Below are 26,625 nucleotides of genomic sequence, written 5' to 3'. Positions count from 1 at the left end.
TTGCTTTACATTCTTTTTGGCCTCTAAGCAAATGCTTTTAATTTTTTATGCAATATGAAATTCCTCACCTCCTAAATCCTGGGCTATGAACAATTAATCTTAGAACCTTCAAACAATAACATACTGCCCTGATCTTAAAAACAATATGATACATTTTGCTTTTCAGAGCTATTGGACCGGTTAATCTTGTTTCACTCCAAAGCCCACAGTGAAAGGTGGCTAGGGCGGGTACTTTATCCCGGGTGCAGCCACTTACTAGGTATTCAACCATAGGAAAATTGTACACCTTTTCTGTACCTGTCTCTCCTATAAAGAACCTATGTGAAAGCCAGATGATGGTGGTGCTCCCCTTTAATTCTAGCACTTGGGAGGCAGAGGCAGGCAGATCTTTGTGAGTTCGAGGCCAGCCTGGTCTACAAAGTTGAGTACCAGATTGCGCTCCAAAGCTAGAGAAATCCTGTTTCAAAACAAAACAAAACAAAAAAACAAGAAGAGGCTACAATGTGAGGACTGAGTGGATTCCTAAACAAAACCAGCAGCGCCTGACAATGCTCGATGAACTGTGACTATTCCCATCACTGGAACTGGTGTTGCATCCTCAGTGAACTGTGACTATTACCATCACTGGAACCGGTGTTGCATCCTGGGGGCTTGCCAGGTTCTGTAGCACAATAAAATTTAGCTTCCTATCTGGAGAGATTCCCCATTTCATTGTTAAGAATATTCCCAGTGCACTACACTACAGGTCTGTTCTTTCCATTACTCATGCCCCCGCACACACCCTGTAAGCTTACTTGTACCTTCTGCCCCACCCAAGCTTTGTTGACTATCCCCTTTGTAGTCTCCCCACTCAAATTTCACATTTTCTTTTTTGTCTGGTAGATGAGAAACATCCCTGCAGACCTAGCAATCATACCACCTTCTTCCTATCCCAGCAGACTCCCAGCCCAGAGCACACTGTAGTTACTAAGAGCTTTTAATTTGGTTGAGATCTGGGTTTAGGTACCATGGAAATTAATAACTTAGATGCTCCTTAAGTTTATGAGTTATCCCTCCCTGTCCACTGGCCATGCCACTGAAAACCACACGGCAAAGCCCAGTTTTAAGGTGCACTGAGAAACACCAAGATATATTAGCTAGAGCTGTCTGAGGAACAAGAACTTCTTGGGAAAGGGATATATGAATGTTATCTGACAGATTTTAATTCATATGGAAAAAGGCCTCCATTTTTCTATTGGAGTTAAGATAGAAGCAGATAATTTTCAAGAATTCCAAATACTGACTGACATCAGTTTCTAGAATGCTTTTATTTTTGCTGGGGTGGGGAAGGTGTGGATTCCACAACAGAAGCCCCAAAGGCTGGCATTTGATACCCTCTTTCTCACCATCTGCAGCAGAGGTCAAGTCAAAGGGTGGGCCTGGGTCTCCCTCCCAACAAATTTCCTGGCAGTGTTGGGTACATAACAGCCTTGATGTTCCAAAAACAACCACACCCCACAACTATTTCTTAATACTCAAGATGCTGAAGGTTAGGAACGAGGGGAAAACACACGCCAATCATTCTCTAGAATCAGGACTCTTATTTAGAGTTGAACTGCTTTGCAGACCTTCCTGTCCAGTCCTGGCAATGGGCCTGGATTGTGATGACCCCTCTTTTCAAAACTACAAAGTTCAAGTCATGTCCGTCACCTCTGGAAAGAGACTAGAAAGTCATCACCAGCAGAATGCACACATTAGCTCTCTCAGACACCAACTGCTCATCTCAGAGCCCATGGAAAAGCAAAAGCAGAACTTCCCAATATTGCTTCCAGGCACCAGAAAGGTCGTCAGGTGTTGCTTATTGCTTATGTTATCTCAATTATGGGATGGGTCGCCATTAACTTAATACTTAATACTCAAGACTAACAAATATTTGGGTAGTACTAGGGATTTTCTCAGATACATAACCACAGCTATAAATTTGTATGAAAATAGGGAGGCAGGCAGATCTCTGTGAGTTTGAGGCCAGCCTGGTCTACAAAGCAAGTTCAGGACAGGCAAGGAATTTACAACAACAAAAAAAAAAAAAATAGAAGTCAGTGGGTGGGAGTGATGCACTCTTGATTCCAGCACTTGGGAGGCAGAGGCAGGCAGATCTCTGAGTTCGATCGAAGCCAACCTGGTCTACAGAGAGTTCCAGGACAGCCAAGGCCACACAGAGAAACTCTGTCTTTAAAAAAAAAAGAAGGAAAGAAAGAAAGAAAGAAAGAAAGAAAGAAAGAAAGGAGGAGGGAAGGGAAGAACAGAAGAAAAGAAAAAAGGCAGGTGGTGGTGGTGCATGCCTTTAACCCCTGCACTTGGGAGGCAGAGATAGGCAGATGTCTGCATTCAAGACTAGCCTGGTCTACACTTCGAGTACCAGGCCAGCCAGGGTTACATAGTGAGACCCAGCTAAAAAAAACCAAAAAATAGAAAAGTGATATCTTGTTTATATTTTTAAACTAATTAAGTTATGAAACCTTACATTCTAAAGTATGAACTGTAGCTGTAGATTCGAGGGAGGAAAGTGGAATGCATCAATTTGGGTGGAAATTAAACAGTGTAAGAAGCCATTTCAAAGGGAACATGGAGCAAGTCACAGAAAGAAGTTAGCTAGGGTGGAGATCTCTCTGGAGCTTCTGCTTTCCAATGGTGATACCGAAACGCAACTTAACAGGACCTCCACTCCTCAGCAGCAAACTCCTCCCATGGCAGCTGTTTCCATGCACTTTCACTAACGCCAGGGTTCTAAAACATCAGCCACTGACACCCCCACCCCGATCCCCAGACTGGGGTTCACTAGCTGTAGCCTTCTTCACATGCTTCTAAGAGTGATTTACTGTGTGACAGTCCCCATGGGCAAGGTGAGGGTTACATACACCTCTGGTTAGGTTAGAAATAAACTCTGCATCCTGAGGAATCAGAAATACCCTCTCCTATTTTTTTTTTTTTTTCCTTTTAATTGGCTTTCCTTTAAAGTTCTCCAGGCTGTGAGGAGCAAGGCAGAGTTTTCACCTGGGCCAGAAGGTTGTGGAATTCCTCCATTGCCTGTGAGTGTGCTACTGGATTTAGCACCAGGTGTTGGAAAAGATTAACAGGTTCAGCATTACGAAATGTCTTAGGGATGGGTATGGTCAGGGGCAGGAAAGTGTTACCAATGAGGAAATGGTGGAGAGACCTTTGCTGGAGGCCTTGCCCTAAGAACCAGAGAAGGTCCTGGAGCCTCTGAGAGAGCATGCTGTGCTGCCACTCTGTCAGAGGCAACCGTAGCAACAAGTGCATGAGGGCTGTTTTGAAGTGGTAGGAGGTGAGGATGGGGCGGGAGGCTCCCGGGGGTAACATCTGATGGTCCTGAAGACTCAAAATGATCTGCAGGCACTTGAGGTGGCAGGTGTTCTCAGGGGCAAAGCGCCCAACCAGCTTCAGAAACAAGTGTTCACAAGCTGCAAAGGACTCAGGCCAGTCCACACTGGTGAGCTGTTCTCGCTCAGGGGCCTGACTCACCAGGTAGACCAAGGTGTCTTCCCGTTGCACCCCAAGAACCAAACTGATAGACAGGAAGCGGCCTGAGCGGTAATCCAACCTGAGCTTGCAGGAGGTGGTAGACGGCGGGAGGGTGAGCTTAAAGTTGTATTTGTGGGCCACTAGGGCCCAGGCATTGCCCACCATGTTTCGGAACCATTGCACAGTCTTACACACGTCCAGGTGCGAGCCAGTGCAGAGAGCTGCCTTGAGGGAGCTAGTACACTTGCTCAAGATGGTGGAGTGGTCCCTGTGGTGGTGCACCAGGCACAGCACATCCCCCAGGAGCTTCTCGTGTTTGCACATGCATTTGGAGTCCACTCTCACACAGCCGCAACGACGGCCCAGGGCTGGATCTCTCATCTCCAAGACAAACATAGTACCCTGTGGCGGGACAATGGGCACCAGGACATCAAATTTATGTGTCTCATGGAGGGTCCCCCACTTCTCAAAGGCAGCTCCAATGCCCAGGCAGTCCTCCAACTGTGGGTGAGCCTCCTGGCGGCTGAGCACCCGACAGGCCTCAATGAGATCATCCACAAAGCTCTCCACAAACTCACAGGTACAGGGCAGGTCACGGATGGCATTTTGGATATAATGTTTGTAAAAGGATTCCAGGGCTTCCTGGGAGGGAAAATTAGAGAGCCAGGTGTGAGAGGTGACAGGCACAATCCGGATTTCTTCCTCTTCCTCCTCGCTGCTGGAGTCAAAGGCTGGCTCGTGCTGCATGTTCTGTCGCAGGAGCTCAAAGATGAGAAAAAGGCAGAAGAGGCCTGCATTCCACAGGTTTCCCAGCATCCAGCCCAGAGGGCCCCCATCCTGGTCACTGGCCTGGAAGGGCCACCCCATGTCTTTCTTCCCCAGCACTAACTGGTCACTGGATGTGTCTCCCCTCCAGAAGCTCTCTGCTTTCTGCTTCTGCTCAGCTGCCCGCCTTCTCTCTTCAAACTCTATCTCTAACTGCCGCATCTCCTCGCTCATCCGTTTCTCCAGCTGCCGACTCCTGGCTAATGTGTCCAGGTCCATCCGGTCACTGACCATCAGGGGGTGGTGAACAACATACATCACTGCCAAGAACAGCAGGCTTATCACAGCCATGGAGGCCTCTGCATCTGGACAAGTAGGAGGGTGGGGATCAGTGGTGACTTTCTCCAGCACATAGTCCCCAGAGCCCTGGTACCTCAAATCCTGGGTGCCAACTACTCAAGAGGGACGGAAAGTGTGCAGAGCTGAGTTTGCACGGAGAAGAGTGGTCTGCCTCAGAGGAGGTTCAGGGAAGGGAAGTGGCGACAGCAGGGTGTACCCTGAGTCACCTGCTTTCCTTCCATATACTGTGGGTGGTATTTACGCTGCCAGAGGGTGGACACGAGACTGTTTTTATTCCAGTATAATACGGGGAGTGGGACCCTTACAGTGGGGTGGCCTCACCCGACTCATCAGTCCACCTTGGGCACCAGGTATGCCCAGCCAGTCCCAGAGGCTCCCTTCCACGGGCAGAAAACACAGAATCTGTCTGGGCAATATCTTCCCCATTCTTGAGTAGCCAGCCTCAGTCCCTAGCTGCAGCATCCCACTTCCTCTGTGACTTCACAACCCTACCCTTTGTGATTAGACCACTTAGCCTCACCACTCGGCCCTGCAGCAGTCAGGCAGGCGCTGTGCTGCCAGCTCCTTGTTACTGCAATGTGAGGTTCTGAGGCAGGGTAGCCGGTGGTCATCGGCCCAGTTACACACTCGGCTCAGGAGAGAGCCTGCAGAACCGAGTGGCCAAGACCCAAACGACAGACAGCAGCAGAGATTCGCTGGCCCGCCCACTCAACCACTGAAGCCTGAAACTTCCTGCCTTCACCCCAGTAATTCACCAGCTACTGCGCGTCCTGAGCCATGAAGGGTAGTGTACCATGGACATCAAGTTCAGGTGAGGGGCTCTCCTCTCTTTGGAACTGAGCCCAACTGCCCTCTCCATGAACCCTGTTCAAAATTACCGGGGCCGCAGCAGGCTCTGCCTCAAAGTGGAGGCCCCTCTACCTTTAGTAACTTCCCCAAATTCCACACCCGGAAAGCGTATTGTCACCCATCTCTCCTGGCCCAATTAAAGACCCAAACGAAAGGTTTCTCTTGGGATTAGGGGTCACCTTACTCACGATCTCTGTTATGAGCAAGAGAGCATTCTTAAAGACACAGAGCGGCCTGGCCCCCACTGCCTTCTTCCGGGCGTGCACGATGCTCCCAGTTCATACTCGGCACCAACTACAGGAGAGGTCCCGTCGCGCTCTTTCTGGATACAGACCATGTCTCTGACAGTCCAAAGTCTGCGGGCTGTGGAGTGCTGCGACTACCACGCGGTGCTGGTCCTGGAGAACTACAGCACTCACTCCTCAGAGGTTCCCGCCTCAGGGGTTCCGCCCCGGCAAGCTCCACCCCTTGCTCAAAGCCAAGAGGCGGTCCGGGGCAGAGGCTCCTCTAGATCTGAGGCCTTCCCTAAGGGCACACACCTTTTGTCCCCTGTCGGTCTCCCTTAAGGTTGAAGGGACAGCAGAGCATCTGTGGCTACCCTCTCACAGCTGCTTTGCATCAACCGGTGGCACAAGGCTGAAGTGCCCGCTGCCACCCTCACCAAGTTCCTTCCTGGATAATGTACACTTACTGAGAATTTGGTGGTGGAAAGATAATGGAGACAGAGCTAGGAACTGACTGGGGAAAGCCACTCTCACTTCCCTCTGGCTCTATGCAAAGTGAAAAAGGAGATATGTATAGGCACCTGTAGTAAACATCACTTGATGGGAAAGATGACTCAGTGGGTGGAGTGCCTGCTGCCCAAGCATGAGAATATGAGTTTAGGGCCCAAGGCATAACACCTCTAAACCCCAAATGGAAAGGACATAGATAGGCAGGCCCACTGAGCTTAAAGTGGCCAATGTGTGTAAGGTTTTAGTAAGAGACCCTGTCTCTTGCTGGCGTGTGGGGGCTTGTGCCTTTAATTCCAGTACTTGGGAAGCAGAGGCAGGTGGATCTCTGAATTTGAGGCCAGCCTGGTCTACAGAGCTAGCTTCTGATATTGACCTATGGCCTCAACAGGTACACAGGAGGCAGATGCACACATACACATGCAACACCATACAAACATGCATATACACAGGTGTTATGTGTATATATCTCACCTCCAGAAATCTCATATATATCTCATGCCCAGAAATCATGTATCTTCCCCCAATCGTAGCGGTACTTAGGAAAGGGTATATGTACTCAAAGTCCTGTCTTGGAGCCTTGTTTGCCACTCAGTAGTCAAAGTAAGGCATGTACCATCACTGCCTTTAATCCCAGCACTTGGGAGGCAGAGAGGGGCAGATCTCTGTGAGTTCAGTGGTCTACAGAAAGAGTCCCAGAACAGGCAGGACTACGCAGAGAAACCCAGTCTCAAAAAACAAAACCAAAACAACAAAAGAACTCAATATCCTTTCAGGCAGCTCTACTGATCGTACATCATATCAAAGAGAACTTCATAAAATTTGAAGGCTAAACAAGACTTAGTACATGTTAAGAAATGCCAACAAAAGCTGGGCATTGGTGGCACATGCCTTTAATCCCAGCACTTGGCAGGTACAGGCAGAAGAGGATCTCTATGAGTTTGAGGCCAGCCTGGTCTACAAATGGAGTTCTAGGACACCAGGACGGTTACACAGAAAAATCTTGAAAAAAAAAAAAAACAACAAAAAAGTAATGCCAACAAGGAGCTGGAGACATGGCCTTATGGTTGAGAATGCTAACTGTTCTTCCAAATGACCCAGGTTCATTTCTTAGGACTCACATGGTAGCTCATAACCATCTGTAACTCCAGTTCCAGGGAATTCAAGGATTTGACATCCTCTCATGTCTCTGTGGACTCGGGTACAGAATGCCCATCCACACAAGTAGGCAAAACACAAGTTTTTAAAGTAAATCAATCTTTTAAAAGGGGGAGATGCAACAAGCTTGAGAACTATTATCCCACTTAAAGGTCACACTTGAATTGTCTACAACTTAGTGTCAGAGAGCATCTTTGTTTTTTGTTTGTTTGTTTTTTTGTTTTCTTGGCTTTGTTTCCCAACTTCTTTTGTTTTAGAGACAGGGTGTCACTATGTAGCCCTGGCTGGCATGGAACAGAGATCCACCTGCCTCTGCCTCCCACATGCTAGAATTAAAGGCAAGTGTTACCATGCCCAGCTCCAAGCTGTATTTCTGTTTGTTTGTTTAGAGACAGGGTGTCCCTGTGTTGCCCTGGCTGTCTTGGAACTTACTCTGTAGAACAGCCTAGCCTCAAGTTCACAGAGATCTGTTGGTCTCTGCCTTCTGAGTGCTGGGATTAAAGGCATGCACCACCACCACTTAGCTCTATTTTTTTCTTATGTATGGAAGTGTCTTACCTATATCTAAGTATGTGCACCCGTGTATGGTGCCAGGTACTTGGTGCCTGATGCCCAAGAAAGTCAGAAGATCCCCAGGAACTGGTGCTGGGAACTAAACTCATATAATCTTGACAGCTGAGCCATCTCTCCCACCCCCTCCAACCTGTATTTTGTTAACAAAGCCAACTCTAGTATTGTGGGTACTTACCCTTGCTCAGCAAAGAAATATGGTAGATTTTCTGTGAAATAAATTTAGGTGTATCCTCTAAAAATCTTATATTGTAAACCAGACATCACACACAAGCATACAAACCCAAAATTTTGGGAAATCTGAGGCAGGGGATAAGTTCAAGGCCAGTCTGGGCTACAGGAGAGAGACCCTGCAAAAGTTGGACAGGTGTTGGGAGCACAAAGGTTCTTGTGCTCACAAATAAGCATTAAGGAAATCAGGTATGTATTAGTAAACACACAGGCTGTTTCTTCAGTGGATGAGATGTATAACTGATTTCTGCCCAGAAGGCTGGGGATGAAAGTGGCTAATAGCCCAAGTTATCCTTGCTCTATCTGTGTGGCAGAAGCTCCCCCAGGCTCCCACAGCTAGGGCCAGAGGTAGCTAATAGTCTAGATGACCTCTGTGCTATCTGAATGACTGAGGCCACACCAGATCCTCCCCTAGGCCCTTAAGATAACACTTAGAGCCTATTTCTAGAACTCATCTTCATGAAAAAGTGCCGCTGAATTTGAGAAGTTTCAATGTAATCAATCATGCCTTCATGTTCATACAGGAACCCCCCCCAGACTGTATTGTGCTTAAATACTTAAATATGCCTAAAATAAGCTGCCTGGTGTCAGACTCTAGAAGTTTGAATCAACACCAGGTACTGAGTCATGATGAATCTGATTTCCATCTTGTCTCATGTGGATCTTTACTTTGCTGGTGGAGGCATCTGCAAAGACACCTCCCATCCCTACCCCCACCCTGCTTCTGACGCACATAGACTTGGAAAAAGGTATTGTTGGTAAAAGTGCTTGTCGAGCAAGAGTGATAACCTAAGTTCAAATCCCAGTGCCTTTCTAAAAAGTCAGACATATAGGAGGTCGGTACACTCTGCTGTTACTTTTTATTCATAAGACCAGACTTTATACTTTATAATTAATGAAAAATTAGATATTACATATACTCTGGAGTAATTAAAGAAAAAATTTCAAGATTTTTTTTTAACCCACCCAACCTCAGTAAGACATGTCATGGAATGAGCTAAACTACATTGTAACTGAAAATAAGCAAAAGGTTTAGGTGGGTGAAGTGATTAAAATGTGTGTTGTGTAAAGCCTTGGCTATTTGATGTAGTATTTAGCAACAGATATTTTGTGGGAAGTATTTGAGTCTATCATGTGTTAATGGTGAACGTCATAAACTCCTGTGGAGTTGAAAATCATCAGACTTGTCCATTTTTTTTTTGTTGTTATTTGTTTGTTTTGTTTTTCGAGACAGGGTTTCTCTGTGTAGCTTTGGAGCCTGTCCTGGAACTCGCTGTGTAGACCAGGCTGGCTTCTAATTCACAGAGATGCCTCCTGAGTGCTGGGATTAAAGGCGGCAAAACATTCATATACATTAAAAAAAAAAAACAGATATAAACAAAGGAAGCTGACTGACCTCACTCACTTGCCATCGTGCTTTTAATTTTGTGAGTCTGTGTAAATATGGAGACTGAATACAGGGCCTTGCAAGTGCTCAGAGCACAACCAGTGCTGCAGCGGTGGGGGTAGTGTTTTTATAGTTCTTTTCTTAACTTCACAACTGAGAAAACAAGCCTGCCCAACAAACAACCACTTTAGGAAATTACCTTTTGTTGTAAAGTTGATACTTTTGTTTTGAATCTGTGTGGCCTTGGCTGTCTCTTGGTTCTCTAGGTAGAGTAAGCTGGCCTTGAACTTGTAGTCATCTTCTGCCTCTGCCTCTTGAAGGCTTGTGTGACCATGCCTTGCCAGATTCCATACTTTGGGGGTGGGGCACATTCTAGACAGGGTTTCTTTGTGTGCTCCTGGCTGTCCTGGAACTCGCTCTGTAGACCAAGGTAGCCTCGAACTCAGATCCACCTGCCTCTGCCTCCTGACTGCTGGGATTAATTGTACCACCTCAAGCCTCAGTCTCAGAAGGATGTGTCAGATATCACTAAAGTGAAACGAATCATGTAGTACAAATTCTAATTGGCCTTAATAATGAAAATCCTGAGCCACCTATCGGGGTTAAAGCTGAGGGATGGGAGAAGCAGATCAGCAGCCACTAGTTCTCACCTCTACTGAATCCTCAGGCTAAAGGAGCCAGCGATCCTGTCCCTCCCAGTCCTCAGACTGTTTCTGTTTTAGACTGGACCAATCTTGTGTTTCTGTTTTAGACTGGCCCAAAGTGGCCTCAAACTCACAGATATTCGCCTGTCTCTGCTGTTACAAGCAGTTTTCCCACCAGCCTGGTCCCACAGCTGTGTCAGCCCCAAATTACACACAGAGACACTGTATTAGATAGATATAAAGCTGTTGGCCTATTACTAGTGTTTCTTAATGGCTAGCTCTGTTTTAGATATTAACCAATTTCTATTAATCTAAGTGTTTCCACATGGTCTTATCTTACTAGAGACAGGGTCCGGACTTCTCTCAAGTCCCTACATCTTGACTCTCCTTACTACATCTCCCAGAATCCTCCATGGCTCCTCGTCCCACCTATCTTGCTTTCCTATTGGCCAATAGGGCTTTATTTATTAACCAATAAGAGAAACATATTTACAGAATGACATCTCCCATCACTCTGCCTCCCAAGTACTGGGATTAAAGGTTTGTGCCACCACTGCCTGATAGCTATGACTAACTAGTGTGACTAGCTCCACCCTCTGATCTCCAGGCAAACTGTTAGATTGCAAACAAAATATCACCACATAATCACCCTGCATTCTAAACTTTACTTAGCTTTGCAGTTGTGGGGATTTTGACCTTCAACTAGAAGCATTTACTCTGCAATGTAATAACATATTAAAACCCACTATATTAGCTGGTGGCTCACACCTTTGGTCCCAACACTCTGGAGGCAGAGGCAGGCAGATCTCTGAGTTTGAAGCCAGCCTTGTCTACAGAGCTAATTCCAGGATAGTCTCCAAAGCAATACAGAGAAACTCTGTCTTGAGAAACCAAAAAATAAATAAAAAATAAAATAAAAACCCACTATATAAATATACAGTCCTGAGCCTGGTGGTACATACCTTTAATCCCAGCACTTAGAAGGTAGAAGCAGGCAAATCTCTGAATTTGAAGCTAACTTGATCTACAGAGCAAGTTCCAGGATAGTCTGGGCCACATAGAGAAATCCTGTCTTGAAAAAACAAAAAATAAATAATTATATACTTCTTGTTGTATTTTTTACTAATTTATTTTTTTTTACATTCCATATTATCTACTTTTCTAATGGAAATCATGTGCTTGGGGGATTGATATCAGTTTTTGGCAGTACTTAAGTTTATGGAGACACTCCTCAAAGAATAAATAAATAAAATCTCATTAACATAAATGTTTGCAATCAATTTAGATGATAGCAGTGAGCAGAAGTCCCCAAAATAAACCACATCTGTGCTGAAGATGCTAAAAGGATAAAAGACAGGATTGAATTTAATGATTGCCGAAAGTTAAAATGTTGAAGAGCCAGAGCCAAATCACTACAGGCTGTTTTTAGTTCCCTTGAATGACATTCATTTCTCTCCCCTGTATCTGACCTAACATCCTTTTGACTATCAAAGCCTTTAAAATGTATTCTTAGTAGACCACAAGTTTCTACCAACAGAAAAGCCTAAAACTATATTGTAAAAGAATGGTATTGGCTCAGGATAACCCAAGACCAAGTTCTCATCACAAATGAGACTTATTTGCCCCAGAAGGACAGAAGGAAGGGAATAAGAGACTAAGATAGCAGATGGAGGGGAAAGAGGGGAAAGGGATATTTGTCCTGGAAGGATAAAGGACTGCCTCTAGATAGAGTGGAGACAGATGTGGTCCATAGACAAACATCAGTTTATAAAGTTAAAAGGGGAAACCCTGTGTTAGGATGAGGTGTTGAATTTTGATTGGGCATGTTAATTGGGTGAGACAAGGGGCCTTTTGATCGCTGGGCTTCAATACTTTGATAGTTGCACCTTGGAGGTCAACCTCAGAAAGAGGAAGTGGCCAAATAAGGGGCTAGACCTTGAAGGCTAGCTTTAGGAATGTGATGTTTTAAACAAGGCAGTGGGAATGGGGAGGAGCACAAGGCCTGCCAGAGCCATGTTTGCCACGCTCCAGCTGGCTAGAGTCCCTTCAATCATCGCTTTATAACAGGGACCCAGACCTTACTTAGCACAACCAACTCCATAATGGAAGTCTGTTTAAACTGTAAGACTCAGCACATAGACAGCACCACCTGTCAAAACTGAAACAAAGGCCTAATCCATCAGAGCTCGTATCATTCTGGAAAGTCTGTAAATGTACTAACCTTGCCTTTTGGCTTCTGTGGATCCCTTTCTGGGAAACTGCTCTTGTTAACTGAAGTATGTCAACTCAAAACACGTTTTTTTTGTTTTTGTTTGTTTTGTGTGTGTGTGTGTGTGTGTGTGTGTGTGTGTGTGTGTGTGTGTGTTTAAAAGCTCACCCTGAGAAAGGCTGTATTGACCTTAACCCATGTCTTCTCTGGTGGATACTCCACAACACCATAGTATGTGAAACATGTAGCCAAGTTTCCCCAGCTTACTGTGGTCTGTCTGTGGTCACCATCAAGGTGTTTAGTAATACTTATTAGTTCTGTAACTAATAAAAATTAAACATAGCACGTTAGAGAGTAGAACATGGCTTTGAGGACAACTTAAATGTATGTTCAAAGGTCAAGTTTACTCATTTTTCACCCCATAAAATAACTCATTCAAGGGTTGGAGAGATGGCTCAGCGGTTAAGAGCACTGTCTGCTCTTACAGAAGACCCAGGTTTGTTCCCAGTATTCACATAGCTGCTGGAAACCATCCCTAAGTCCATTCCAGGGCCTCTGACACACTCTCCTGTCTTCCCCTGGCACCACATGTACATATATGCAAACAAAACACTACATAAAATATAACCAAATAGTTTTTTAAATTAAATATCTCAATGAGGCATGGAGGCACACATCTTTAATCCTAGCACTCAGGAGGCAGAGGCAGGTGGATCTCTGAGTTCAAGGTCAGCCTGGTCTACAAAGTGAGTTCCAGAACTACACAGAGAAACACTGTCTCAAAAAATTAGTTAGCTGGGCATTGATGGCACACACCTTTATTCCCAGTGCTTGGGAGGCAGAGACAGGCAGATCTCTGTGTTTGAAGCCAGCCTGGTCCACAGAGTAAGTTCCAGGATAGTCTCCAATACAGAGAAACCCTGTCTTGAAAAACATTAATAATAATAATGATAATAATAATAATAATAATAAACTAATTAAGTACCTCTTGCTCCCTTTGAGGTAAGAGCATTGTGACAGTTTGGGCACCTGAATATCAGGTCCCAAAAAAAGATGCACTTTCACCATAGAAGTCATCCAGATTAGTACCACGTACCAGCATGGGCCCCTCTGTGGCCATCTATTCATGATGCCCCACTGGTTGGATGTTGGTGAGGCCTTTCTGGTGTTTGGGGCAGGAACTCTATCAGTTTAATTAGAAGGCCACTGATTTATGCTGAGCTGGTTATTTGAATGTCTTATTTTCTTTTCAGACTGATGGATGGGATTATTTATTTTTACCAGAACATTTTATTATTTGAAGCCTGTTTTGTTTTGAAATAATTTTGTTTGCTTTTAAAAAAATAAATAAACTTATTTATTTAGCAGCATTCAGCTTCTTTTTTCCTGCTGCTCATCCACTGCCTAATTGTGAATTTTTCTGTGACCTCTCCTGATTATTGCCACCTTACCATTTTTAGTTTAGGAATTCTATTTACAAAATGATCATAAAGACATGAAATATGCATTGTGCCCTCCACCCCAATAGGATTGAGGAATCATAGAGAACATTCCAGAAGTGTATTGCCTCTTAGGAAAACCCCAAACCATATGGTATGTCTCAGTTGGAAAGCACCTTACTAACTCAGCCAAGAAGATACTAATGAAGGTTGGCCACTTGGCCTTTCCATGTTGTAAATGTGTAGGACCAGCCAGAAACACGGTAGGAGGAAGCAACCTTTAGACGAGAGCTGAGGAGCTGTTCCAATGAGCAGCACAGAAATCCGATCCAAAACACAAATCCCATTATTAGCATAGGGAAGTTTTCAGAAGAAAATGGTAATTCAAGGAAGGAATGACTATTTGGAGAAACCTTCCATTTGGTACTCCAGCTGTTGGGCAGTCATGGTTAGTAAGTATTGGGGGAAATGGGCCACTTGGTTTTACAGTTCACCCAATGCAGAGCATGTGATAGATCTGTTTTTAAAGATTAATTTATTCAGCTGGGGGATGGCATATGCCTTTAATCCCAGCACTTGGGAGGCAGAGTATTCAGGCAGATCTCTCTGAGTTCAAGGCCAGCCTTGTCTACAGAGAACGTTCCAAGACAGACTCCAAAGAGACACAGAGAAATCTGTCTCAATAAACCAAAAAAAGATTAATTTATTCTCTTATTTATGTGTGTATGTCTAAGTGCATGTATGTGCACCATATTTGTGCAAGTGCCTGTGCAGCCTAGGACAATGGATCTGCTTGAACTGGAGTTCTGTAGATGAGGCTGGCCTTGAACTCACAGAGATCCACCTGCTGCTGCTTCCCGAGTGCTGGGATTAAAGGCATGCACCCTCAACACTTGGCTGTTATGAGACTTCTTATTTGGGAGTTGGGTATGGGTGAGGCCTCTGCAAGGGTAGTGATTTTAACCACCAAACCATTTCTCCAATCCTATATCTGGTTATTTTTTGCATGTTATAAACTAGAAGATCTAGGATAGAACTAAAGATTATAGAAGCCTAATTTAATTTGAATTTTAAAGTGCTTGAGAATAGAAATATTGAAAAATTGAGGTTGGAGATATGACACAGTGGTTCAGAGCACTTTTTATTTTTCACCTGGGTTCAGTTCCCAGGACCCAGCTGGCAGCTTACAGCTGTCTTTAACTGCAGTTCTAGGGGATCCAACACCTTCTTGTGACTTCTGCCAGCATCCATAATGCAGGCAGAACATGTTATTATTCAGGCGTCTGTACTAGCCTGCCGTCAGGGTTCTGACAGGATACACCCTCAGCTGCATCCACTAAGAGCACCACCTGTGCACATTCACTACTTTCACGTTTAAAAGGGCCCTGCCCACCTCCCCACCTCTCTCCTTTGTTTTTCTCTCTCTCTCTCTGCTTCTCTGATGGTCTCCCCTTTCCCCTCCCACCCCCCATTTCCCATTCACTTTCCCTTAAGAAAAAGACCCCTCCGCCCAAGCTCTGTCATATGGCACCTTTCATATGCCGCATTTTAAAACATTTATTTTTAAAGATTTATTATGTATACAACTTTCTGCCTGCACCCATGCAAGCCATATGAGGGTACTGCTCTCATTACAGATGGTTGTGAGCCACCGTGTGGTTACTGGGAATTGAACTTTGAACCTCTGGAAGAGCAGTCAGTGCTCTTAACCTCTGAGCCATCTCTCCTGCCCTACGTGCTGAGTTTTTAAATTACAAGAGGAGACTCACATAAAAAATAACAATAATAAATCTTTAAAAAACAAAAAATGGAAACTGTAAAATTAAACCTATATTTAAAAATAGGAAATTAACCAAAAAGGCTTTAGAGGTTGTATCAGGAATAAACATGAATTGTGAACCCTCTAAATTAGTCTCACCCTCAAATCCATGCTTCACTGGCACAGCTTTCCTTCCAGATTAGAAAGAAAGATTGTTACAGTCTATTTCAAGAGAAAACCCTGAGGGAGAAGACGTTCTCATGCTATAGAAATCCTGTGAAGAGGGTAGAAAGACAGACCTTTACAGATTATGTGGGAGAGAAAGGAGCTTCTTACCCCTAAAGTCTCGAAGACTCACTAGTTGAGAGTGAAGAATTCCAGCACAATAGACATTTTCTGTGATCTTTGCCCATATAGACACAAGGTTCATTTTAAACAATTTTTATTATGTCTTTATTTGTATTGTGTGCATACATGTAGATATACATGTGCCACAGTGCTTGCATGGAGGTCAGAGGACAACCTGGGGAGTCTATTTTCTCCCTTCCGCCATGTAGGTTCTGGGGATTGACTTAGGTCTTCAGGAGCCTTTATCCACTGGGTCATCTCATCAGCCTAAACTACTGCTACAAGGGTGTTAAACAGTAATGAACCAGGCTTCAGGACTAAGTGTAAATGGCTTTCTTCCTTTCCCAGGTATAGCCTTGATTTCCTAGGACTCTCAGGAGAACCCTTGTTTGTGATTTAAAAAAATACACCTTAAACTCTTGTGCAATCCTTGGGAACCCATGCTTTTAACTTATTGCAATCCTAACCAAGACACCTCTGCAGCCCCCCTATAATTCTATCGGGAAAGATAAAATAAAGCTGTTGAGATTTTACTTGCAATCCAGCAAGTGTATTTACAGCTATTGCTAAGACACTCAAACCCAACTCTGTCTTGAGAAGCCCACACCTATGCTTGTGTTGGTCCTGTCCTTTCTCTAAGGACCTGAATATTACTATCCCTACTTGTGCTGTGTTGTGCTTTGCTTTTCAAGACAGGGCTTTTCTATGTAGCTCTGACCGTCCTGGAACTTGCTCTGTAGATCAGACTGGCCTCGAACTCAGAGACCTGCCCACCTCTGTCTCCCAAGTGCTGAAATTAGAGGTGTGAGCCACCACTGTCCAGCTTACTATCCATGCCTAAATCTATTTTCAGATCTCTTCATAATCCCAGTACTGTTTCATACTGGCTCATCCTGGAGTTATTTTCTCTAGGAAAGTCAAGAATACACCAGCAGTGAGTTCCGAAGAGATCACCTCAGGTTGCTAGAGATGACACGGAATTATGTCACTAGCTTCTGCCCACCTACAGCTGATCTCCTCTGTGGAGACCATGAAGGGACAGTTATTGAAATGGTGAATTTCCTTAATTTGTGCTCAGGTGTCCTTCTGTAATATTTTTTAAAACTTTATACATATTTACAATATACTGTGGTCATATTCACCCTCCCCCATTAGGAAGAAGGAAGATGCCTTTAATCCCAGCAGAGGCAGGCAGATCCTTGCGAGTTCTACAAAGCTAGTTCCAGGACAGATACAGAGAAGCCTTGACTCAAAAAAAAAAAAAAAAAAAAAAAAAAAAAAAAAACCCAAAGAACCACTAAACAAAACAAAACAAAAAATAACACAACACTTATCAAGTAAGAATCATAGTTAACAATATTTAGTCCATTAACATTTAGTAAGATTTAAAGAAAATATTTCGTCATCTATCCTATCTTTTTAAGCTAAAGTCCTATATGTACCTTATCTTTAATCTTAACTAAGGAAAACTATAACCATAACTATTTGTCTTCAACTCCCTCAAAGACCACAGAAGGATAATATATAAACTCTAAATATTGTTAACTATGATTCTTACTTGATAAGTGTTGTGTTATATACTTTGCTATGTTAAGGTTAAAACCCTTCCTTTTATTTAGGCAGAAAAGAGGAGATGATAGGAGATGTCATTCTGTAAATGTTTCTCATACTGGTTAATAATAAAGCACTGTTGGCTAATAGGAAAGCAAGATAGGAGGGACTAGGAGACAAGGAGGATTTGAGGATGTAATAAGGAGGAGTTAAGATGGAGGACTGAGAGAGCAGAACACCAGCGGCCTCTCTCTCCTGTAAGATAAGACCACGTAAAAGTACTTAGATTAATAAAAATGGGTTAATACTTAAGACAGAGCTATCCAATAAGAAACTAATACCTGGTCAACAGCATTATATCAAATACAGAGTCTCGATATGTTAATTGGGGCTGGCATGGCGGCAGGACAAGACCAGCAGCGGGAGGAAAAACCTTACTCCTTACACCATTGTTTTTCTATAATTTTGTTTTTCAAAAGCACACTGGTTGAATTAGGGTTGCTAGTATGAGCATGGCTAGGAGCTTATTTACTGGAGCATTTACAGCTTGCTGGTGCAACACCACTAAAGAAAATGACACCTGCTGGCACCTTTTAGAAAACTATACTGAGAATGTCTGATGAGGTGCTGGTGAGTTTCCCTGACAGTTGCTGCTTGTTCTGCATCGGTTTGAATGTGACTTTGATTTCTTTTCATTTTTTCTGGTCCCAAACCCACTGGCTCACACGATAGTAATCCCCATGTAGTCACACAGACCCTGTTCCTGCTACAGATGGGACAGTGCATGGCTTTCTGGCAAAATATCATTATGAAAAACAACCCACTGTCTTCTTGAGCCACTCTCTTGCCTCTATGGTAACCGTCCTAGGCCCCTTTAAGGTGAAATGCTCTCTGGTGACACATGGAGGAGCAATCCTTTTTAAGCAGCACTTTCTTGATACAAAACACTTTTCTGTACATGACATGCTCCAAATCCCCTCCTGTTGGCTCTACCTACTTTATTGTTTGAAATGCTGTCTGTGAAGCTAGCTTCCTCAGATGCTGAGAACTCTGTTGACTTCTTCCTCATGCATGAATTACAAGCCTGCTTCTTAGTCTCAAACATTCTCTGGTAAAATATAGATACTATCATTGGTCCTTCCTCCCTCCCTTCCTCCCTCCTTCCTTCTTTCCTTCCTTCCTTTTTCTTTCAAGAATCATTTATTTAAGGCTGGGTGGTGGTGGCACACTCTTTAATCCCAGCACTTGGAAGGCAGAGTCAGGTGGATTTACAGATCCTGGTCTACAGAGCAAGTTCCAGGACAGGCTCCAAAGCTACAGAGAAACCCTGTCTCAAAAAATACAAGAGAAGAACAAACTCACAGAGATCCACCTGCCTCTGCCTCCTGAATGTTAGGGTTAGAGGCGTGTGCCACCATCATCCAGCTGAGATTTATTTTATTTCATGTGTATGAGTGTGTTCGCCTGCCTGTGTATCTGTGTACCATGTTCATGCAGTGCCCATGGAGGCCATAAGATAGTGTTGGATCCCACAGAATTAGAGTTACAAGGAGTTGTGAGTCACCATGTGGGTGCTGGGAATTAAACTCTGCAAGAGTAACAAATGCTCTTAACCACTGAGCCACATGTCTCCAGTCCCTTATCTATCTATCTATCTATCTATCTATCTATCTATCTATCTATCTATATTTTGCCTTTTTTTTTCTGTAGCTTTAGAGCCTGTCCTGGAACTAACTCAGTAGACCAGGCTGGCTTCAAACTAACAGAGATGCGCCTGCCTCTGCCTCCTCAGTGCTGGGATTAAAGGCGTGTACCACCACCACCCAGCTAGTCACTTGTTTTTTTAAAATTTAAATTATTTTCAGCACAACTGCTTGCTGTTGCTTATAATTTTCCTTAATTTACACCTTCTTACTGGTAAGAAGTTTACACCATCAATACATGGTGGCAGGATGCCATCTACACACAAGTTACTGCTTACTGTGGGGAATAATAGGGTTTATTTGTGATGGCTGGGGCACTATCATATTCTACATTATAATGGTACTTTTGTATTTCATATTGTAGGAAAAAACCCTGCAATTACACATTTAAGTATCTCAGCATGTACACACTACTGTGTTTGTCCTGAGTTCATCAGGAACCCGGATGGCATACCAGGAGAATGCAAGTCGCTGTGACCTTCAGGGCATGTGGTCCACATCCATGCTGCATGGAGAAATACAGTAACAGGAGAAGGTGCCAGAGACAGAGAGAGAAGTGGCAACATGATGAACCTCAAAGCCAAGGCTGACCACCTGACCAGACGGACAAGAATACACTTTGGAGTGACTTTTATTTTCACTCAATAAAGTTTGCTGGCTGGAGATGAGATATAAAGCATTCTCAGATATCTGGCACTCTGAATAAAGTCCTATTATACGTTGAATTTATTCCATGTGTGTGGGTGTTTTGCCTGCATGTTCATCTGTGCACAGCATAAATGCCTAGTGCCCTCAGGGGCCAGAAGAGGGCATCAGATCCCTTAGGGCTATAGTTTCAGGTGGTTGTGAGCCACCAGTTGAGTTATGGGGATCAAATCCAAGCCCTCTGGAAAAGCAGCAAATGCTCCTAACCACTGAGCCATCTCTCCAGCCTCATGAAACCCACTTTAAAGATTCAGTTCCTGTCTTTGCTCAGTGGCACTTGTGAAGACAGGGGGCCCAAAGAACAAGTGTCTACAAAATAGGGTTGGAGATGCTAGGCCGTGCTGGCACACACCTTTTATCCCAGTACTTGGGTGGCAGGGGCAGGCAGATCTCAGAAAGTTTGAGGCCAGCCAGGTCTACAAAGTGAGTTCCAGGACAGCCAGGAACACAGCCGGTTACACAGAGAAACCCTACCTAAAAAAAGAAAATAAGGTTGGAGAGATGGCTCTACAGTTAAGAGTACTTGCTGCTCTTGCAAAATACGCAGGTTCAATTCCAAGCACCCACATGGCAGAGACTCTGGTCCCCTTTTCTGACCTCCAGCCCCCTGTAATTATATTTTAAATGCCTTGGAACCTAATGATAAAATTTCTTCTTACTAATAAAAGAAGAAAAGAAAGAAAGACTCTAATCTAGGATTATTATACTGCTATTGCTGCTAAACATATTAAGATACAGATGGTTACACTTGGTGTTGGTGGCGCACACCTTTGATCCCATTACTTGGGAAGCTTGGTCTCAAAAATAAATAACATAAAGTAATAAATATAAATATGTTGTTAGGAATATATTAAGATATGATATATAAATATACTAAATATTATATTTTAAATAAAAATAATAATAATATTCAGAGAAGTCTCTGCAAAACAAGTTTGAGGCTTGCCTGGACTCCAAAACATCCTTTCTCAAAAACCAAAGAGGGGCTTAGTGATTATGAACACTTGGCTGCTCTTTCAGAGAACCTAGGTTTCAACACCACCACCCACATGGCAACTCACAACCTATCTGTAGCTCCAATCCCAGGGGATTTAATACCTTCTTCTGGCCTTCTTGGGCTCAGTGTATACATACACACACGAACATACATTCAGTCACAGACATACTGGTAGTCAAAACAGCCATATACATAGAATAAAATTAAAATAATGACAAACAGCTTAAACAATAAAAATTGCCATCAAGATAGCTCAATGGATTAAGACACAGGCTTAAGAGTCACTCATTACATATAAAGGAAAGTAGAAATAGCTGTTTTGTTGTCAATGCAGAGAATTATTAAAATACTAAATACCACCATCACATAAAATATACCATTACTGCTTAATAAATCTGAATAGTAAATCTGTACATGATTTATTTATCATATCTTTCCTTAGCAAAACAGCCATTTAAATGTAGCATTTGTGCCATATTGAGGAGGACAAATAATCCACACCTATAATCCTGACATGGGCTGTGACAGATCATTGGGTGCAAATATGTCTTCCTTCCCCTTCAGTCGGCTGACACAGCGATTGAGTCTTGAGGAAAAAAGGTTTGGGGTAGGTTGAATGGGACAGTAAACATTTCCCCAATTTCAATACAGAAGAGAAATCCATTCAATTATTAGAACCATGTTAACTCGCTCCTTCAGCTTCCTTATCCTTAATAAACGGAGCTCCTAAGCTTCCGTTTGTCCGAATGCCTGCCTGCATGCCTGCCTGTTCGACGGAACCGCTGATCTCAGAAAGCAAAAGTACTACAGAAAGGGACTTTTACACCATACTAAAAATGGTTTCGTGGCTCTGCAGTACGTATAGGTCCTCGGAACCATAGTTCACAGTAGCGTGTGTTTCGTCGGTCAACGGAATCCGTAACCCGGATGTACTACTGTCTGCAAACTCCTCCCAGTATCTCTATTCACCGGAAAGCATCATACTTTAGCGTGCGTCCCGGAAGCGGAAGTTAGTCCGTTTCTTTTCTCTGTCCCGTGCGTTTGTCCTGCGTTCTTCCTTCTGGCCCGGCGCGGTTTGTCTAGGCGGTTCACAGCGTGTGGGAGAGTGGAACCCTGAGTTCCCCGAGCATCGGCAGCCATGGCGGATGTGACTGCCCGCAGTCTGCAGTACGAGTACAAGGCGGTGCGTGAAGTCGTGGCGAAGGGCTGCGGGCGGGGGAGGCCGTGGATAGCCACAAACCTGGACGGAAAATCTGATCTGGGTGAAGACTGTTAAAACACGACGGAATAACTCTAGTGGGGTTTAGGACGCGTGAGGACTCGGGACATCCCCACCCCCCGAGTCTCTTCATCTCTAAACCGCCTCCTTCTACTGGTATCCCCAAATGTGCTCAACACTTTACCTAATGGGGGTTATTGTTAGGAACGTTGATCGTTCGCGTTACCAGACAGTCCGGTGCTTGTGCATAGCGTTATATACTGTTTCTTCTTTAGGGGATTATCCTTTTATTCCAGTGTTTTTCCATTTTCTGATGTCACTGTGATAACAGGAATAGAAACTATTTATGTAACTAAGTTTTGATTAAGTGTGATCTTTTCAGAACTCAAATCTTGTGCTCCAAGCTGACCGCTCTCTTATTGACCGGACCCGCCGAGATGAACCGACAGGAGAGGTTCTGTCCCTGGTCGGGAAGTTGGAGGGAACCCGTATGGGAGATAAGGCTCAACGGACCAAACCACAGATGCAGGAGGAAAGACGGGCCAAGTAGGTGCTGACCGGATGTTATATTTTCCTTGTAATCTAAAGCACATCTTCAACGTTTAAGCGGTAGGGTTGTTGAAGTACCTGTGGAAGGTCAGCGGTGTTTGCACAAGTCAGTGAAAACCTCTTCAAGGTTTAAAGTTTCTTTGGCCTTGGGTGCAGCGAAGTGGATCAAAAAATTTACTGATATCTTTTGTTTCTGATTCATAGGTAGATGATGCTAATTTTCTTCAAGCTGTTTTTCTTAAAACTCGGTTTTATTTTTAATCACAGGCATGTGTGTGTTTGTGTGGGTATGTGCATATGTATGCAAACGCCCGTGGAGGCCAGAAGATAGTTTGGGAACCCAGTTTCAGGCAGTTGTAAGCTACCCAGTGTTGGGGGCTGGGAGTGCAATTCTGATTCTCTGCAGAAGCCTGACTCGTTGAGCCTTTTCTCCAGCTCCTTCATCCAAGACCCTTGTTAGTCTCAGCAATTCAGCCCCCCCCCCATTTTTACAAACTTCTTACCCTCCAGATGTTGCTCACTTCCTGATGCTTTTGCTTTGTTGTCTCCCTGTTTTCATCTTGTTAGGTTCGTTTGAGAAGTTGCATATTCTCTGTCTTTTCTTTCTGTAACTACTTAACAGTTGCCAGGCCCTGTTTGCTTTGAGTGGTTGTAACTGACAAGAGTTGTTGAGATTTGAGAGAATTGTTAAATTTGTGAAGAAACATTATTCCTGGGTTCTTCACTTTTTCAGTTATTTATTGGGAGCCAAGAAGTAGATTCCCCTGGAACCCAGCCTCTCTGGCTAGTAAAAGGTTACAAAAACAACAAAAACCAGTTGAAATACCAGTATATTATCTCCTCATGAGGATAAAGAAATACTTCTTGAAATGATTAAGGTCAAGTGGGAATTATTTATTTTGGTTTATTTTCCTGCTTGCACATATTAAATGTACAGAAAGGGTAAACTTGCCTTGGGAACAGAAAGTTCTCCCATTTAGCATCATATCATGTGTCCATTAGGAGAAGAAAGCGTGATGAGGACCGACACGACATCAACAAGATGAAAGGTTACACACTGCTGTCAGAGGGCATTGATGAAATGGTGGGCATCATCTATAAGCCCAAAACTAAGGAGACTCGGGAGACCTATGAGGTGCTACTCAGCTTCATCCAGGCTGCTCTTGGAGACCAGGTGAGGCTGAAACCAGAGGATGAAGTTTTGTGTTTGGAAAGAGAAAGGGTGATACACCAGAGTTTTGGTTAAATTGTTAGTTACATATACTTATTCTGTGTGTGGGAGTCAGGACAACTATCAGTGTTGGTCCTCTCTGCTCTGTGTGGGACTCAGAGATCAAACTTAAATTGTTGGCCTTGGTGAAAACCTGCGGTGCCAATTGCTAGTCCAACCAGAAGAATCTTAACTGGATTTTCCCAGCAAGGTGTGGAGGGCAATACCATTTTTCAGAAATGGTTACTACTTCTTGAGCACTTAGTGTATATAGAATAGATGTTAACCATGAATTTGTGCTATTAACATTCATTTTCAGTTTTATAGAAAAGAGACATGAAATACTTAAGTCAAAGAGATAGCATTTGTCAGTCAGAACGTGAATCCAAGTGATCCCTATCCAAAATCTGCCCTAACCATTGCACACTTAGTATTATATGGGGAGCCTTTATGAGGTCTGTAGTGAGGTAGGGAATAGAGGCTGTGTGAGCCAAGAATTAGTAAGAGTGTGACAGGATGGAAGAAGGCTGCTGAGTGCCTCTTTCACATAGAGATGTGTGGCAAGATGTTGTGGCAGTTTGTTTTGCTTCCGAAGACCCCTTAACTCGTTCCGTCCTGTGTCGTTCCCCCCTCCCCCTTTCTGGGAATGATTGTAGGATCTCATGGGGATATTTTTGTTGTTTTGTTTTTTTAAGTTTTTCAAGGCAGGGTTTCTCTGTGGCTTTGGAACCTGTCCTGGAACTAGCTCTTGTAGACCAGGCTGGTTTTGAATTCAAAGATCTACCTACCTCTGTCTCCTGAGTGCTGGGACTAAAGGTGTGCACCACCACCACTGGCTTGATCTCATGCATTTTAAGCACATGTGGTACCACTATGTTAAATCCTCAGCAGCTCCCTATAGTCTTTAATTTCATATTTTTATTTTTTGGTTTTTCAAGACAGGGTTTCTCTGTGTAGCCTTGGCTGTCCAGGCTGGCCTCTAATTCAGAGATCCTCTTGTTTCTGCCTCCTGAGTGCTGGGGTCAAAGCTGTCTTTTTCAATTTTAATTTGTTTGTGTAAGACAAGGGCTCATGTAGCTCAAGTTGACCCAAACTCACTGTGTATTCAAGAATAACCATGAACTTCTGGCCTGTTGCCTCTTCTCAAGTGCTAGGATTACAGGCACATGCCATTGTGTCTTGCTGATGAATGTGATCAAAACCTGTTGCTACAGATTTTCTTTCTGTTCTTTTTTTTTTTGTTTGCTTTTTATGTGTACGACTGTTTTACTTACATGTATATATATGTACCACGTGTGCCTGCTGCTCTTGGAGATCAGAAGAAGGCATCAGATCTCCTGGAACTTGAGTTACAATTTTTTTGAGCCATCTTGTGGGTGCTGGAAATTGAACCCAGGTCCCCTGCAAGAGCAAGTACTCTTAATTTTTGAGTCACTTTTCCAGCTCCTGTAGTTTTAAAGATATATGCTTCTTTACCAAGTCTGGTCAGTGTCCTACATATCATTATAGTAAATGCTGTTTGTATTTTTTTTTTTTTTCCCAGCCTCGTGATATCCTTTGTGGGGCAGCTGATGAAGTTCTGGCTGTCCTGAAGAATGAAAAGCTTCGAGACAAGGAGAGAAGACGGGAGATTGACTTGCTGCTTGGTCAGACAGATGATACTAGATACCATGTGCTAGTGAATCTGGGCAAGAAGATCACAGACTACGGTGGAGACAAGGAGATCCAGAATATGGGTACTGGAGCCCTTTATGTCATCCTGTTTTATAATGGTTGTCAGCCTTTCTTAGTGAGCACTCAGCATCATTGTTAAAATTTCTGAATAACATTGTTTCTATAACATATGTTACTTGAAGAAAAATGGCTAATATGCCAGATGTGTTGTCACAGGCTTATAATCCCAGCAAGTTAGCCAGGTCTACATAGCAAGTTCTAGGCCTGCCAGGGTGTCATAGAAAACCCCATCTTTGACAGGGAGTGGGAGTGGGAGTGGGAGAGAGAGGGAGAGGGAGTAGAGTAGAGTAGAGTAGAGTAGAGTAGAGTAGATAGATAGATAGATAGATAGATAGATAGATAGATAGGACTAATAGGCACTAGAATCCCTTGATTCCAGCAGCCATTTCTTGGTTTTGATTGTGAGCCTTATCATTTAATGGTTGGATTCTCTCTTCAGCCCTGGCAGCCATTTCTTATTCTGAGACTTACTGTGTAGAGCGTGGGAGAGAGCAGGGAGGGTTTAGGAGCTGAAGAAGCAGAGCAGGGCAGAATCTGGGTTGGCGGGTTGTCAAGGCCTGGGTGCTGGTTTTCATGTTGTGTAAGTCTGTGTTTCCCGCCTGAGAACAAGCAAACCTGACAGTTGAGGAAATGGCTCAAGTGTCTCACTAATCACTGCCTTCCCTGTAATTCCTTATCACCTCAGATGACAACATCGACGAGACTTACGGTGTGAATGTACAGTTTGAGTCTGATGAGGAGGTGAGTGACTAAGTAAATGCATCCCATCTGTTTTGTTTTTTGAAGTTCCCAAGGTGATAGGAGCTTGTCCCATGAACTGAAATCCCTAGCTTAGTACATTTTATAGTGTTTTATGTTCAGCTTAGAAAGTTTGTGGTTTTTGACTAAAAGGTTATTGTGATTAACTCTAGGTTTATTTTTTTTCCTTTTGTGTGTGTGTTTTTTTAAAGTTAAACTAGTAGATGTATATTAACAGTTTATAATA

The 26,625-nt window shown here is 43.7% G+C and overlaps 2 protein-coding genes across 4 annotated transcripts in view; one reads left to right on the top strand and one right to left on the bottom strand.

The window, feature by feature from the left end:
- Positions 1-1,288: 1,288 nt before the first annotated feature.
- Positions 1,289-5,899, bottom strand: Itpripl1 (ITPRIP like 1). Of its 3 annotated transcripts, none has more exons than XM_051183457.1 (2): positions 5,681-5,899; positions 1,289-4,652 (listed from the first exon to the last, which is right to left on the bottom strand). In XM_051183457.1, exon 2 carries the CDS (start codon positions 4,636-4,638, stop codon positions 2,992-2,994), a length of 1,647 nt encoding a protein of 548 aa, XP_051039414.1. In that variant the 5' UTR covers positions 4,639-4,652; positions 5,681-5,899; the 3' UTR covers positions 1,289-2,991. The 3 variants fall into 3 exon arrangements, with proteins under 3 accessions (XP_051039414.1, XP_051039412.1, XP_051039413.1); XM_051183455.1 differs by having other exon boundaries at positions 5,685-5,899; XM_051183456.1 differs by lacking the exon at positions 5,681-5,899 and adding an exon at positions 4,969-5,108.
- A 16,067-nt stretch (positions 5,900-21,966) lies between these two features.
- Snrnp200 (small nuclear ribonucleoprotein U5 subunit 200) overlaps positions 21,967-26,625 on the top strand; it is a 29,424-nt gene continuing 24,765 nt past the window's right edge. The window contains exons 1-5 of the mRNA XM_051183452.1: positions 21,967-22,111; positions 22,530-22,693; positions 23,699-23,870; positions 25,450-25,642; positions 26,326-26,381. Coding sequence (XP_051039409.1) covers positions 22,067-22,111; positions 22,530-22,693; positions 23,699-23,870; positions 25,450-25,642; positions 26,326-26,381 — 630 coding nt within the window. The 5' untranslated portion in view covers positions 21,967-22,066. The remainder of the gene's footprint in view (positions 22,112-22,529; positions 22,694-23,698; positions 23,871-25,449; positions 25,643-26,325; positions 26,382-26,625) is intronic.

Source organism: Phodopus roborovskii, unplaced genomic scaffold, assembly GCF_943737965.1.
Source record: "Phodopus roborovskii unplaced genomic scaffold, PHOROB, whole genome shotgun sequence".
Lineage (NCBI taxonomy): Eukaryota > Metazoa > Chordata > Mammalia > Rodentia > Cricetidae > Phodopus > Phodopus roborovskii.
Note: the sequence above shows the minus strand (reverse complement) of the source record. Positions and strands in the feature narration are given on the sequence as shown.

Bases quoted from the DNA above. Each gene is read 5' to 3' on its own strand.
- Itpripl1 (XM_051183457.1), bottom strand. From the start codon at position 4,638: ATGGCTGTGATAAGCCTGCTGTTCTTGGCAGTGATGTATGTTGTTCAC.